The sequence below is a fragment of the Suricata suricatta genome, chromosome 10 (assembly GCF_006229205.1).
Source record: "Suricata suricatta isolate VVHF042 chromosome 10, meerkat_22Aug2017_6uvM2_HiC, whole genome shotgun sequence".
Lineage (NCBI taxonomy): Eukaryota > Metazoa > Chordata > Mammalia > Carnivora > Herpestidae > Suricata > Suricata suricatta.
In genome coordinates this window covers 39340050-39354154 of record NC_043709.1, presented here as the reverse complement: position 1 = coordinate 39354154, position 14105 = coordinate 39340050, and the positions used below count along the sequence as shown (strand labels likewise).

The 14105-nt window shown below is 36.1% G+C and overlaps 1 protein-coding gene across 1 annotated transcript in view; it reads left to right on the top strand.

Moving 5' to 3' along the window:
* The window catches only part of NAV3 (neuron navigator 3), an 821156-nt gene that overhangs the window by 236594 nt on the left and 570457 nt on the right, over positions 1-14105 (top strand). Inside the window, exon 2 of the mRNA XM_029954939.1 lies at positions 10738-11146. Within this exon, the coding sequence (XP_029810799.1) occupies positions 11075-11146 (72 nt within the window). The 5' untranslated portion in view covers positions 10738-11074. The remainder of the gene's footprint in view (positions 1-10737; positions 11147-14105) is intronic.

The window sequence follows — 14105 nt, the reverse complement described above, 5'->3', positions numbered from 1 at the left end:
AGAACATTGGGGGAAAAGGGCCTGGCTTGTTTGCAGTGGACTTGGGGGCATAGAGTGAAACCTCATGAAGACATAGACTTGAGTCAAATTTTTAAGGATAAGTAGAAGTTTGACAAAGTGGATTGTGTAGCTCTTAAAGATATGTAAGTGCTAAAGGTGTGAAATGACATTTTGTCCTCAGGACTCTAGTTTTTTGATATAACCACAAGAAAATGTAGAAACTGGGAAGTGTTAATATATGAAATTATAAAGTTAATTTCCTTTTTATTTGAGAGAGGGAAAGAGCAAGCAGGGAAGAGACAGAGAGGGAAAAAGAGAGAATCCCAAGGAGGCTACATGCTTAGTGCAGAGCCTGATGAGGGGTTCAATCCCAGGACCCTGGGATCATGACCTGAGCCCAGATCAGAAGTTGAGACACTCAACTGACTGAGCCATCCAGATACCCCTGAAATTAGAAAGTGAATAAAAGATCATGATGGGAAAAGTTTTGAATGGTATGCTAAGGAATTTTTATTTTCTTTTTGGCTTTAGATGTTAGGGAAGCACTGAAGATTTTTAATTAAGTGGTATAATCAGGTGGGCATTTTGGGGTTAATTTTTGCAGTATTTGACCATTTGGATCCTTTCCCTGGAGATCTTTCCTTAGTTCCTTTTTTTTTTTAAACTCTCTCTAACGTGTATGCATCATCTCCTCTAGATCAGTGATTCCTAAATCTAAATCTGTTCCAAACTCCTCTCCTGTGTCTTCAAACTTCATAGCATAATCAATTGATTTTCTGTCCCTGCATGCAAATTTCAATTGCTTCTTGTCACTTTATGGCACAAAAATTTCACCTTAAAATTTAGAATATTATTCCAATATATTTATAAAGGTAGGTTTATTCAAAAGCTTTTTCCTCTTCACCCAAACCAAAACTGGCTGCTAGTGCTTCTTACTACTACATTCCTGTTATTTGGAAAAGACCATTTTTTCACCACCTTCTTACTCAGTAGGGAAGATGGGGAAGAGAGGAGAGATACAGAGGGACATTTTCTCATTGGCTGACAACTGTGGTAAGATGGTTTCATTCTCTAGGCCTGAGGGATGTTTAAACTGACTCTCTCATTGTTATTTGCCTGAGATAGTTGAAGATTTCACTGTAGGGTCCCTTTGATCTTACATCCCTTGACCGAGTAATGATCTCTCCTTGAGCTGGACGTCTCAGATCTCTCCCCTGCTCCTTTCCCCAGTGGCACCTAGAGCTTCCTCCTGGAGGAATCCTCTCATCTTGGCAAATTATTCTTTCAAGCAGAGTCCTTTTATAAAAGAATGGAGGCAAACGTTCCTACCACAAATTCCATATCTTACCTCTAAGATTTATACATCTTTGAGCTACAATCAGAGAAGACTGCAGTCTACTTCTCAGATGATTTCTCTCACCTGCTGCCACAGGTCCCTTTACCTTGCTCAGGTACTGGGCTTCTTTGTCCTGTCAGCACAGGGAACATATATCAGGTCCTCTGAACAATACAGACACCTCCTAAGTTCTCTAGAAAAATAAAACTGTTTATACTTAGGCATTAAGAGACTTGATTTCACCACCAAACCCAACCACTGAGTTATTAAGAGTGACAAAGAATTAATATGATCTATTGACCATTAACTGCATATAAGTGAATAACCTTTCTGAATCATTTTAATATATATATATCAATTCAGTCTTTTTGTCTCTGCTACTTTAGAGTTTTTAATAAATGTTTTTTATTCCACAAAAGTAAGAGGTCACATTATATTCTTTATGCATTTAAAATGAATCAAAGTTATATTCAAATTAATTTTTATTTGTGTGGTATTCCACTAATTAATTCTAGCCACATGAAATTGACTTTTAATCCTTGGTATAAAATCATCAGTATTCTAAAGTGTTGATGTTGGACAAAGTTGATAAGAGTAGGCTGATGCTCATTATTTTTATTTATACCTGACTCCTTACTGAACTGTAAGTTCCATAAAGACAAGGGCTGAATTGGAAATTTGACTGTGCAGAATGCATGTTAGGCACTCAGAGCTATGTGTCCTTTATATGTCTTTAGTGCTCTAGGGAAGATACTAGGTAAGGTGAATAAATTTGACTAATGTAGAGCATTCATGATCCTTTGGCAATATTATTTCATATTACTTAAAGAAACATGCATAAGAAGTATGGTTGATAGACTATAATAACTCATGAAGGAAAATGGGAGATATATTGGAAGTGTAGAGATGAATACATTTCCTAACACTTGATAGACCATGTATTTGTAAGGTTGATGTAATTCTCAGGCAAAATTCTATGACATAATCAAACAGCTGGTCATAACCTTTAAAAAGAATGATGCCCACTAATAACAGGTTCCATCAGTCTAAGATACTTATTTGTTGCTTATTAGAGGGACCATTAAAGGGAATATTATAGACAGGATGTGTCTGAACTTTTTCTTAGCTTTTTTTCTCACAAAACATATTAGACATCAAGAAAACTGCACAGAATGTAAATTTACAGCTCACTGAATTGTTACAAAGCCAGCATCCATGTAGTGGACACCAGTCACAAAATGGAATATTAACAGCATTCCAGTTGAATGCCCATCAAAACCCTTTTTGTCCCCCTCACCAAAGGTAACCACTATCCTGACTTCTAACGCCATAGTTGAGTTTTACAAATGTTTTGAACTTCTATAAATGGAATCATGCATTATATATTCTTTTGGACTTTGAATTCTTAAAAATTTTGATATTTATATTTATATATGTCTATAGTTTGCTCATTTTATTTAATGTAAGCTTATCTCCTGTATAAAAGTGCCACATGTTATTTACCCATTGTAATGTTGGACTTTTGTGTTGTTTTCATATTTCTGGCCATTCTGCAGGAACCATCTTGCACATTTCTCTTCATGCACACATATGTACATTTTTGAAGAGTACAAATCTTAGAGTATTACTGCGTGGCCATACTGCATGTGTATCTTCAAACTTAGTAGGTTTGTAATTAACAAGAAAAAATGTTACCAGTTTTTTTGTATGTGTGTGAAATTGCTGTACCAGTTTATACTTTGGCCAGCATGTTTCTGTTCTTATTTTCCATGTGTTTGCCAATAGTTGGTTTTGTCATTTTAAAACATTTTTTCTAAATTTTTAATTTCAATTCCAGTATAATTATCATACAGCATTATATTAGTTTCAGGTATATAATATAGTGATGCAACAATTCTATACATTACTCATTTCTCATCATGGTAGGTGTACTCTTAATCCCTTTCACCTGTTTCACCCATTCCCCTACCCATCTCCCTTTTGGTAACCATCAGTTTGTTGTCTATAGTTAAGAGTCTGTTCCTTGGTTTGTCTCTCTCCTTTTTTTCTTTGTTTCTTAAATTCCATATAAGAATGAAATCATAGGATATATGTATGTCTTTCTCTGGCTTACTTATTCTGCTTAGCATTATACTCTCTAGCTCCATCCATGTTGCAAACAGCAATATTTCATTTTTCATGGCTAAATAATGTTCCATTGTGTGTGGGATATTATATATACATATACACATACATATATAAGTATACATATACACACATATATATAAACACACACACACACACACACACACACACACACATGCACGCACGCACTACTTCTTTGTCCATTTATCAATTGATGGGTACTTGGGTTGCTTCCAGAATTTGGCTATTTAAGATAATACTGCTATAAACATCAGTGTGCATATATCCCTTTGAATGAGTACTTTTTAATTTTTTGGATACCCAGTAGTGTTGGGGTGCCTGGGTGGCTCACTTGCTTTGCCATCCAACTTTAGCTCAGATCATGATCTTAGGGTTTGTGAGTTCAAGCCCCACATCCAGCTCTGTGCTGACAGCTCAGATACTAAAGCCTGCCTCAGATTCTGTGTCTCCTTCTCTCTCTGCCCCTCTCCCATTCACACTCTATCTATCTGTCTGTCTGTCTCTCTCTCTCAAAAATAAAGATAAAAAAATACCCAGTGGTGTATAGTAGTTCTATTTTAATTTTTTGAGGAACGTCCACCCTATTTTCCACAGTGACTGCACCAGTTTGCATTCCCATTAACAGTGCACAAGAGTTCCTTTTCCCCCACACCATTGCTGATGCTTACTTTTTGTTTTGGTTTTGGTTTTAGCCATTTTGACAGGTGTGAGGTGATTTCTCATTGTAATTTTGATTTTCATTTCTCTGATGATAAATGATATTGAGCGTCTTTCCATGTGTCTATTGGCCATCTGTATGTCATCTTTGGAGAAATGTCTGTTTATATGTTCTGCCTGTTTTTAATTGGATTATTTGTGGGTTTTTTGTTTGTTTTTTTGTTTTTTTTTTTTAGTGTTGAGATATATGAGGTCTTTATGTGTTTTGGATACTAGCTCTTCATTGGATATGTCATTTAAAACTACCTTCTCCCATTCTGTGAGTTGCTTTTTAGTTTTGTTGATGGTTTGCTTTGCGACACAGAGATTTTTATTTTGATGTAGTCCCAATAGTTTATTTTTGCTTTTATTTCTCTTGCCTCAGGAGACAGATCTAGAAAAATGTTACTACAGACAATGTCAGAGAAATTACTGCCTGTGTTTTCTTCTAGGATTTTATGGTTTCAGGTCTCACATTTAGGCCTTTGATCCATTTTGAGATTATTTTTGTGTATGGTGAGAGAAAGTGGTTCAGGTTCATACTTTTGCATGTTGCTGTCCAGTTTTACCAACACCATTTGTTGAAACAACATTTTCCCCATTGCATTTTCTCGCCTTTTTTGTTGAAGATTAATTGATCATATAATCATGGGTTGTTTTTGGATTCTGTTGACATATGTGTCTATTTTTATGTGCCAGTACTATATTGTTTTGATAGTTATAGCTTTGTAGTTTACATTGAAATTGTGATACTTTCAGCTTTGTTTTTTCTTTTTTCAATATTATTTTGGCTATTTAGGTCTTTTGTGGTCCCAAACCAATTTTAGTATTACTTGTTCTAGTTATGTGAAAAATGCTATTGATATTTTGATAGGGATTACATTAAATGTGTAGATTGTTTTGGGTAGTGTTAACATTTTAACAGTATTTGTTTACCCAATCTGTGAGCATAGAATATATTTCCATTTGTGTCATCTTCAATTTCTTACATCAATGTTTTATAGTTTTCAGAGTACCAGTCTTTCACCTCCTTGGTTAAGTTTATTCCTAGGTATTTTATTATTTTTGGTGCCATTGTAAATGGGGTTGTTTTTGTAATTTCTCTTCCTGTACATCGATTTTGTATCCTATGACCTTACCGAATTTGTTTTATTGGTTCTGGTAGTTTTTTGGTGGCATTTTTAGGTTTTTCTATATTTAGTATCATGTCAACTGAAAATAGTGAAACTTTTACTTCTTTGTGATAAATTCAGATGCCTTTTATTCCTGGTTTTTTTTTTTTTTGTTTTGTTTGTTTGTTTGTTTGTTTGTTTTGTCTTATTGCTGTGGCTAGGAGTCCCAGTACTGTGTTGAATAAAATTGAGAGTGGGCATCCTTGTCTTGTTCCTACTCTTAGGAGGAAACCTTTAAGTTTTTCACCATTGAGTATGATTTTAGCTGTGGGTTTTTCATATATGGCCTTTATTATTTTGAGTTATGTTCCCTCTAAATTTTGTTGAGGGTATTGTCATTTTTAAAAATTATAAACCTTGCTTTACATTAGCATTATCCTGATACTACTTAGGGTGTTTATTTTTTCATGTTTGTTGGCATTTGTACATCCGTTTTTCTTCTCACTTTTAACTTTTAAATAATTTCAGGCTTATTTTTAAATAAGTTCAGACTCCCCCCTGTGGAGAAAAAGGTACAGGGGGGTTTATGTACTTAGCTTCTCCAGTGGATGACCTTGTGTTTAACTGTAGTACAGTAGCAAAGCCAGTACATTGACCTTGGTACAATGATAAGAATGTATTCATATCTCACCAGCTTTTTACACACCCATTTGTGTGTGCATATACTTTTATTGCATGTATCGATTCACCTAACCACCTCCACAATCAAGATAGAATTATTCTCTTAATGCAGGGCTTCGTTACATTACACATCCTTAACCCATAGCAATCACTGATCTGTTCTCTATGTCTGTTATTTTTCTCTTTTTGGAGCACCTAATCAAATATTTTTGTCTTTTTTTAATTTTTGAATATTTTCATATGTAGTTATATGCATAACAAGTACCTTTTCCTACTCTATGGGTTGCATTTATATTTTCTCACTGGTATAATATGATGAATAAAAGTACTAGATTTTAATATTATCTTCATTATCATTTTTTCTTTATGTTTAGTGGTCCTGTCCTCTTGTATCTCTTCCTTAAGATCTTAAAAATATTCTCAGAAGCATTATGGTCTTGTCACAGGTAGATGTACAATCCACCTGGAATAGATTATTGATGTGAAACAGAGGTCAAATTTTACTTTTGTACCCACATGGATAACTAAGTGAGCCAGAACTCTGTTGAGAAAAGCTTTTTCTTTGACTTTGCAATTCCACCTTTGTACTGAATAAGTGACCCATATGTTAAGAGTTTGTTTCTGGGCTTTCTGTATTCGTTGGTTAACTTATCTATCAATTTCATCAATTGTATGCCATTTCATCAGTTTTATACCATTGTGTTTACTGTTGGTTTATATTTCTGAATATCTGGCAGAGCAGATAGTGAAACTTGTTCTTCATAATGTCGGCTTTTCATGGTATTTTGCTTTTCCATATGTATTTTAGAAGCATCTTCTGAAGTTATAAAAAGAAAACTGGGGATTTTGATTGGTAATGCACTGAGTCTACAAATTTTTAGGCATGAATTGGCATTTCTGCAGTATTAAATCTTACAGTCCATGAATATAGCACAGTCCTCTATTTACATTTTATTTTTTTGATGCTTTATTGCTTTATCATAAAGTTTTTACCATCTTTTATTAGATCTACTCCAAGATATTTGATATTTTTAATGCCACTGTAAATAGTATCTTTTTAAAATTTCATCTTTCTGAATATTTGTTGCTGGTATAAAGGAATATAAAGGGATGTTTATATATTGATTTTGTATCCAGGGAACTTGGTAACTCAATTATTAATTCTAGTAATTTAACTCTTGATTCTTTAATATTTTCTGTATTCATCATCATAACATTTACAAATAAAAGTTATATGTCTTCCTTTCCAATGCTTTCACTGCTTGCCTGCATCCTTCTCCTTCCCTTTCTCTCTCATTTTCTTTTATTACTGCATGGTAGGACTTTTAAGTACAGTATTGAATAGATTTTATATTAGTAGTTAATTATGTGCTCTCCCTGAGCAGATGAAACTCTTTAATTTTTTTTACCAATTAATATAATGTTTACTGTAGATATTTTGTGAATGTACTATCAGATAAAGGAAGATTAGAGAAATCCTTTTCTAGTCTTCTTTTGCCAATGGTTTGTATGTGTGTGTGTGTGTGTGTGTGTGTGTGTGGTGAATCAATGTTTATTTTGTCAAATTATATTTCTTCATGGGCATATCATGTTTCTTCCTTATTTCGTTAATGGGGTGAATTATATTAATTCATTTTCAAACCTTAAACCAACCTTTAATCTTTGCACAGGACCAACCTGGAATTGGTGTGTGATTCAGCTTCTACATTGCTGGATTCAGTTTGTTCATGTTCCTTTAGGATTTTTACCTCTGTGTCCATCAGTGAGATTGGCTTGTCATTTTCTGGATTGTAGTAAACATCTTTTGTTTGCTTTACAAATTATTTTATCTTCTTCCATCCAAAGTGCTTCTGTGGGATTGGCTGTTTTAGATAATATTATCCTTCCTGTGTTTATGCATCCTTACATCACACACCCACACTCTTGTCTAAGCAGGTACCAATTCCATCAACTGTACCTTTAAAATATCATATTACTTAGTTTTGTTATTCTTTCCATCCCATCAGCTCCTGCCCTAGCTCAGGATGCTCTTTCTCTTTACTTGATTGTTTAAGCAGTCTCTATAGATTTTTCCTGTTACAGGTTTTGTTCCCACTCATTTATCTTCCATCTTGCAGTTAAGAGGAACTTCTAAACCACAAATTCTATTATGCTTCATTTCTTCTTAAAAATTTTCAGTGACTCCTCATTGATTTCTTTGAGTTACTCCTATGAGCCATGTGTTCTCGCATGTCCAAGCCTTGGCTCATGCTGTTTTCTTTGCTGGTAACTTTCCCATTAGTACATACACTAAATATACCTCTGCAGCATATCACAGGACCTGAAGAAGGAACGAGGCTTGGGGACAAAATGGCTAGACATGAAACTGTGTGGAAAGGTACAAAAAGCAGTCAGGAGCCAATTTTTCAGACACTATCTATTTACTTTATCATTTATTTTATGCTTGGCCTGGCATGTTTTGTGGGACCTGGCAGTGAGTTTTTAAAGGGAATACATCATGCCGAACCCTTGTACTCAGCTCTTGATAGTGTAATTTATGAATCGTGTAAAAAGTGAAACCTCTTAAGTAAATAACCAGGCTAATGGGGAATTGTTGAAGATCTAGGGATGGTTAACCTGGCTAAGGTGATACTTGAAGGCTACTAGTCAGATACAAGGGGAAATTAAAAATGTTCCATGTATTTTGGTAACTACAAGGATATAAATAAGCACAAATGTACAGAAGTATTTAGGAATGCAGAATTGATCTGCAAATTAGGAAGAATTATGTCAAGGCCAGAAATTGAAGACGGCTTCCATATGGAAGGAACTGCCTCCCAGGATACTATTGTCTCTTGTTTAATGTGTTCACACAGTGGTTGGTCAATTATGTTAAGGGATTTTCTATATTAGAGCAGTGGTTTGAAGACTCAGACCAGATAGAGACTAAATAAATTAAGAGCCTTTGGGGATGAGACACAAGAATCAGTAGTTTTTGAAGCTTTCCTGTGACTTCAAAATGGAGACAAGCTTGGGAAGCCCTACAGTAGATGGAGGTCTCAACTCTTCAATAGTTTTCCTGCATCAGGAGTGTCTCAAGGAAATGAATAAAAAAATGCACATTTTCAAGCACTACTTTATAGCTTCTACATTAGTTGTGTTGGGTGGACTGCAGAAATCTATTTGATTATTTCCAGATTATTCCATATTCTAGCAGGGTTTGGAAAGCACTGATTATATGACTTTTTAAAGGAGAAAATTGTGTATTCATAATTCAGGCACCTGAAAACTCATTTATGGTATGCTTGTGGACAAAATATATGATATGAATTGAGACATCTATGTTTAGGACAAAGAATGGGTTTTGTGGGGGGCATCTGGCTGACTCAGTTGGTTGTTTTATTCTTTACTTCAGCCCAGGTCATGATTCCAGAGTCTTGGGATAGAGCCCCACGTTGAGCTCCCTGCTGAGTGTGGAGTCTGCTTAAGATTCTCTCAATGGGCACCCTCCTACACTGTTGGTGGGAATGTAAACTGGTGCAGCTGCTCTGGAAAACAGTATGGAGGTTCCTCAAAAAAACTATCGATAAAACTCCCCTATAACCCAGCAATAGCACTGCTAGGGATTTACCCAAAGGATACAGAAGTGCTGATGCATAGCACCCAATGTACCCCAATGTTCATAGTGGCACTTTCAACAATAGCCAAATCATGGAAAGAGCCTAAATGTCCATCACCTGATGAATGGATCAAGAAGTAATATATATATATACACACACACACACAATGGAGTACTCCATGGCAATGAGAAAGAATGAAATCTGGCCATTTGTAGCAAAGTGGGTGGATCTTGAGGGTGTCATGCTAAGCGAAATAAGTAAGGTGGAGAAGGACAGATACTGTATGTTTGCACTCATAGGTCTAACAGGAGAAACCCAACAGAGGACCATAGGGAGGGAGAGGGGGAAAGAGAGTTGGGGAGAGCGAAGGACAAAAATCATGAGAGACTACTGAATACCGAAAACGAACTGAGGACTGAAGCAGGAGGCGGAGAAGGGGTGATGGTCATGGTGGGAGCACTTGTGGGAGAGGCACTGGATGTTCTATGGAGACCAATTTGACAATAAACTATTATAAATTAAAAAAAAAGATTCTGTCCATCTCTCTTTCCCCGCCCCTCCCCCTCCCACACTCATGTGCTCTTTCTTGCTCTTTACAATAAAAAAAAATAAAAAAATTAAAAAACAATGGCTTTTGGTTTCAAAGTTATCTGATTTCTAATTCTAGTCCTGTTACTCCTTACTTATTAGACTTACAAAATTTGCTTACCTTCTCCATCTCATTTTAAAATAGAGTAATAATAACCACTTTATAAATTTATTGTGAAATGTAAATAAAGTTATTTATGAGAACTGTCAGTCTAGCATCATATCTAAGTGTTTTGGGCTCATTTTAAATTCTGTAGTTCTGTGAATACTGAAATTAATGAGTGGAACCATGGAGCATATACACATGTTTGATGAGTGTATATGTATTCCCTGTTGATTTTTAGCTTTGATGTGCTGTGAATCTCTAGTTTTACTATTCTGCTTTGATTCAGATTGTAATTGGTATTTTAAAGGCCATAGGGGTAAAGAATAATGCCTTTCACTTGCTATTGCTTTTATGTGAAAGATAATCCATGCCTACATTGTTTTTCTAAATTGCACATTTTAGATAACTTTTCATTAATTGTACTATAAATGATGGAGGGAGAATTAACTGTGTGCTTTTTTTTTTCTATCACAGGTTGAGGGGAACTGCATAATTCTTTATTAAAATGGAAAACTGTGAAGAAAGAAAAAGATAGCAGTTGGAGTTAAAATTCCTGGATGAGTATTTTGTTTTTTGAGACGTCAGCATTTAAAAACGATATGCTGATTTGGAAAGTCTTGGGAGTACATTGCAAAATTCATCTTTTTCATTCAATAAATGGACTTTTTAATCACTCCTTGGAGTTGAGGAAGTTCAGAGACCATGTGTGATGGGACATGTGGCATGCTGGTGTTTCCCTGGTGATTACATTTTGGATTAGGTTGCTGCCTATTTGAAGAGATTCCATTTTGAAAAGCAAGAACCCACTGTGATGGATGTCTCTTCAGAGATGAGCAGACATGGGAAGAATCCAGTGAGTCACAAGCTAGAAGATCAGAAGAAGGTAATGCAAATACATTTCCTTTTGCTTGGTCCTTTTTGCTTATGCTTGGTGAGAATTTTGTGAATTGCAAATGGTTTAGGAGATAAAATAACATACGATTTCATGGAAATAAATCCTGCCATATAGCCAAGTATAGCTTTGGGTCTGAATCTCATTACCAGTTGGTGGTTTTGTTTCTAAAGTCTTCTGAATTCATCCATCCAATAGGTTGGCAAAGGATTCTGTGGTATTCTCTCACTCTTGACTTTATTCTACTGACCTGCTGGCCTGACCTCATGGAACAGTTTTCTGAGATCCAGGGTGAGGTATGAGTCATGGGGCATTGCAAGAGTAGTGGAGCAAGTTAAAGCTCTCCTAAAAGTGAACACCTGCCTTGCTGCCAATGGAAGGTGTAGTTGGCATTTGAACTTCTCCAATTTCATGTCCTTGAGACACATCAACTTAAGCCTTCTGATTTTTACAGCTGGCCTGGAAAGAGAGTAATGAGGAAACTGCGAGCTTTGGTTTGACTCTTCATGTGTGATGTCAAAGGAACTAATGGAAAATACCAAAATAGTGCTGTGCTAATATTTTTTAAAATGGGATTAGAGAGGTTCTGAGTGAGAAGCTGGGAATTGAATACTGAGGTTTGCACTTAAACCTCATTTTTCTACCTTCTTAGAAATTCTTACCTGCTAAACTGCTGAGCTATAGTGAGAATCATCCAGAGAACACTTACCAGAAGGGTCAAAGGTGATACCCAGAAAAGAAATCCCACTCTTAATGAAATATATTATCTTTTGTGGTGTTTTCATTGACTCCATTAGTATAGGAGAGGTGTGTGGGGACCCAGTAGTGAAGGCACAAAATCAAGGAATAATGAGATAATAGAAAGGATATTTTTAGTTAGACCTGGATCTAAGAGGCATGATTAAAGTTTGTGTTTACATCTGTCTTAGAAATTTGTTGACTGGTTCTTATATACTCCTAGGAGACAGTAGCTCTTTTGCAGTTTTGGAGGTAAGAAGTTTTGAAGAGGCCATATAGACCAAAGCTTGTTAATTTGTTCTGACGTTTTGACTAGTGCCCCTAGAAGAGGGGCTACAGTGATCGCTTTGCATCAATCCAGGCAGAAATGGATGGATTATTTATGCCCAACTGATTCATTTATTGGGTTTACCTGCAGTATAAATAAGACTTGGAAATACTAAGTAGTATAAAATCCAAGATGTCTGGAATCAATTTTGACTTCAGTGTGGATATAAATTTCTGCACAAATAAGTGTGTTACCAAGAATGCTGTTGCTGTTTCAAGTGGTCAGCATTTTTTTCTTCTGCTGATACTAAGGGTGTTATTCCATATAGATGGCAAGATTAGTTTCCATCTAAAGCCCGCTCTGCAGTTTCTTAACTACAGAGGAGCTGTTGAATCATTTTTCTCTATCTACAGTTTTTATTTATTTGAAATTTTTTTCAACATTTATTCATTTTTGAGAGACAGAGAGTGACAGAGTGCAAGCAGGAGAGGGGCAGATAGAGAGGGAGACACAGAATAAGAAGCAGTTTCCAGGCTCTGAGCTGTTGACACAGAGCCTGATGCGGGACTCGAACTCCCATACTGTGAGATCATGACCGGAGCTGAAGTCAGATGCTCAGCTGACTGAGCCATCCAGGTGCCTCTCTAGCTACATTTTTTAAATGACCTTAACTCTGATGGGCAATTTTATTACTATATTAGACTGGTTAAGAGAGAAGCAGGTAATAGGTAAGGAGTTAATATATCTGACTTTTGGAGGAAGTCCTGCTTTTCTGGTAGGAAGGAAAAGCACCTCTGCACGTGCTATCATTTTCTTTCCTGAATAAGATATTCTTCTGCAAAACATAGAAGGGATTGCAAGCTAAGGAATGGAATGAATTCTTCAAGTCATTCTGAAAATTCCTTGTATGGAACTTTAAACAATGGTCTCTAATGATGCCTAGTTTCCCAGGCCAGTTCACAAAGGACTGTTCAGCTTATAAAGAATAGTAGACAAACTATGGAGAGCCATGATTCTGTGGGAAAATGAAAAAGACCAGTGTGGTAGTGTGGATCGTCATTTCACTGTAGCCTCACCTTCTAGTAGATAGGGTGAGGAGAGGAGGATGAACATTTTCAGTGCGCATTATCAAGACGGAAGATGAGATTCTACTGATTGCCTTGGTGCCCCACTGATGTGAGCATTCACATTGAGTAAGATAGAAACTCAGATGTTGATCAATCAATTGATAAGGACGTAAGTGTCAAATTAGTTAAGTGTCAGCAGGAACTTCTAGTGTCAATGACAGTTTTGTGAGTTTGTATTAGGAAGAAAAATTAAATGTAACATCATAACTCTCCGTAGACTAAACTCTGGACAGAGCCCTGCCACCACACAATTACCAATGGAGATTATAAGATCATTCATGTAATTACTTCAAGTGTTTGTAGTCCTTTGTGATGAATTAATTTAACAAGCACAGCGTTTTATAACAGTGAAATAAAATACATTTGTTCCAACTCATGGCTTACTCCAGAGGGGAAGCATCTTTTTGGTATTGCTGAAAAATGTGTTCTTCTCACAGTGTTTGGCATATGGTAGATGGTTAAAGCAAGATGCATGGAACTGACTTCAACATAGGCTTCTATTTTGAACATCGCATCACTGATTTTTTGTTCAGTCTGTAAATAACTCACTAGCTGTTGTTCTTTTTTCTTTCTTTATTTGGGAGAGGCCAGAGAGAGAGAGAGAGAGAGAGGGAGAGAGAATCCCAAGCAGACTGCATGCTGTGTGTGCAGAGCCTGATATGGGATTTGATCTTATGAACTATGAGATCATGACCTGAGCCCAAATCAAGAGTCAGGCACTTAGCTCACTGAGCCACTCAGATGCCCCACAAGCCTTTGTTCTTGATTTAAATATATGAATTTTGGGGCACCTGGGTGGTTCAGTTGGTTGAGCATC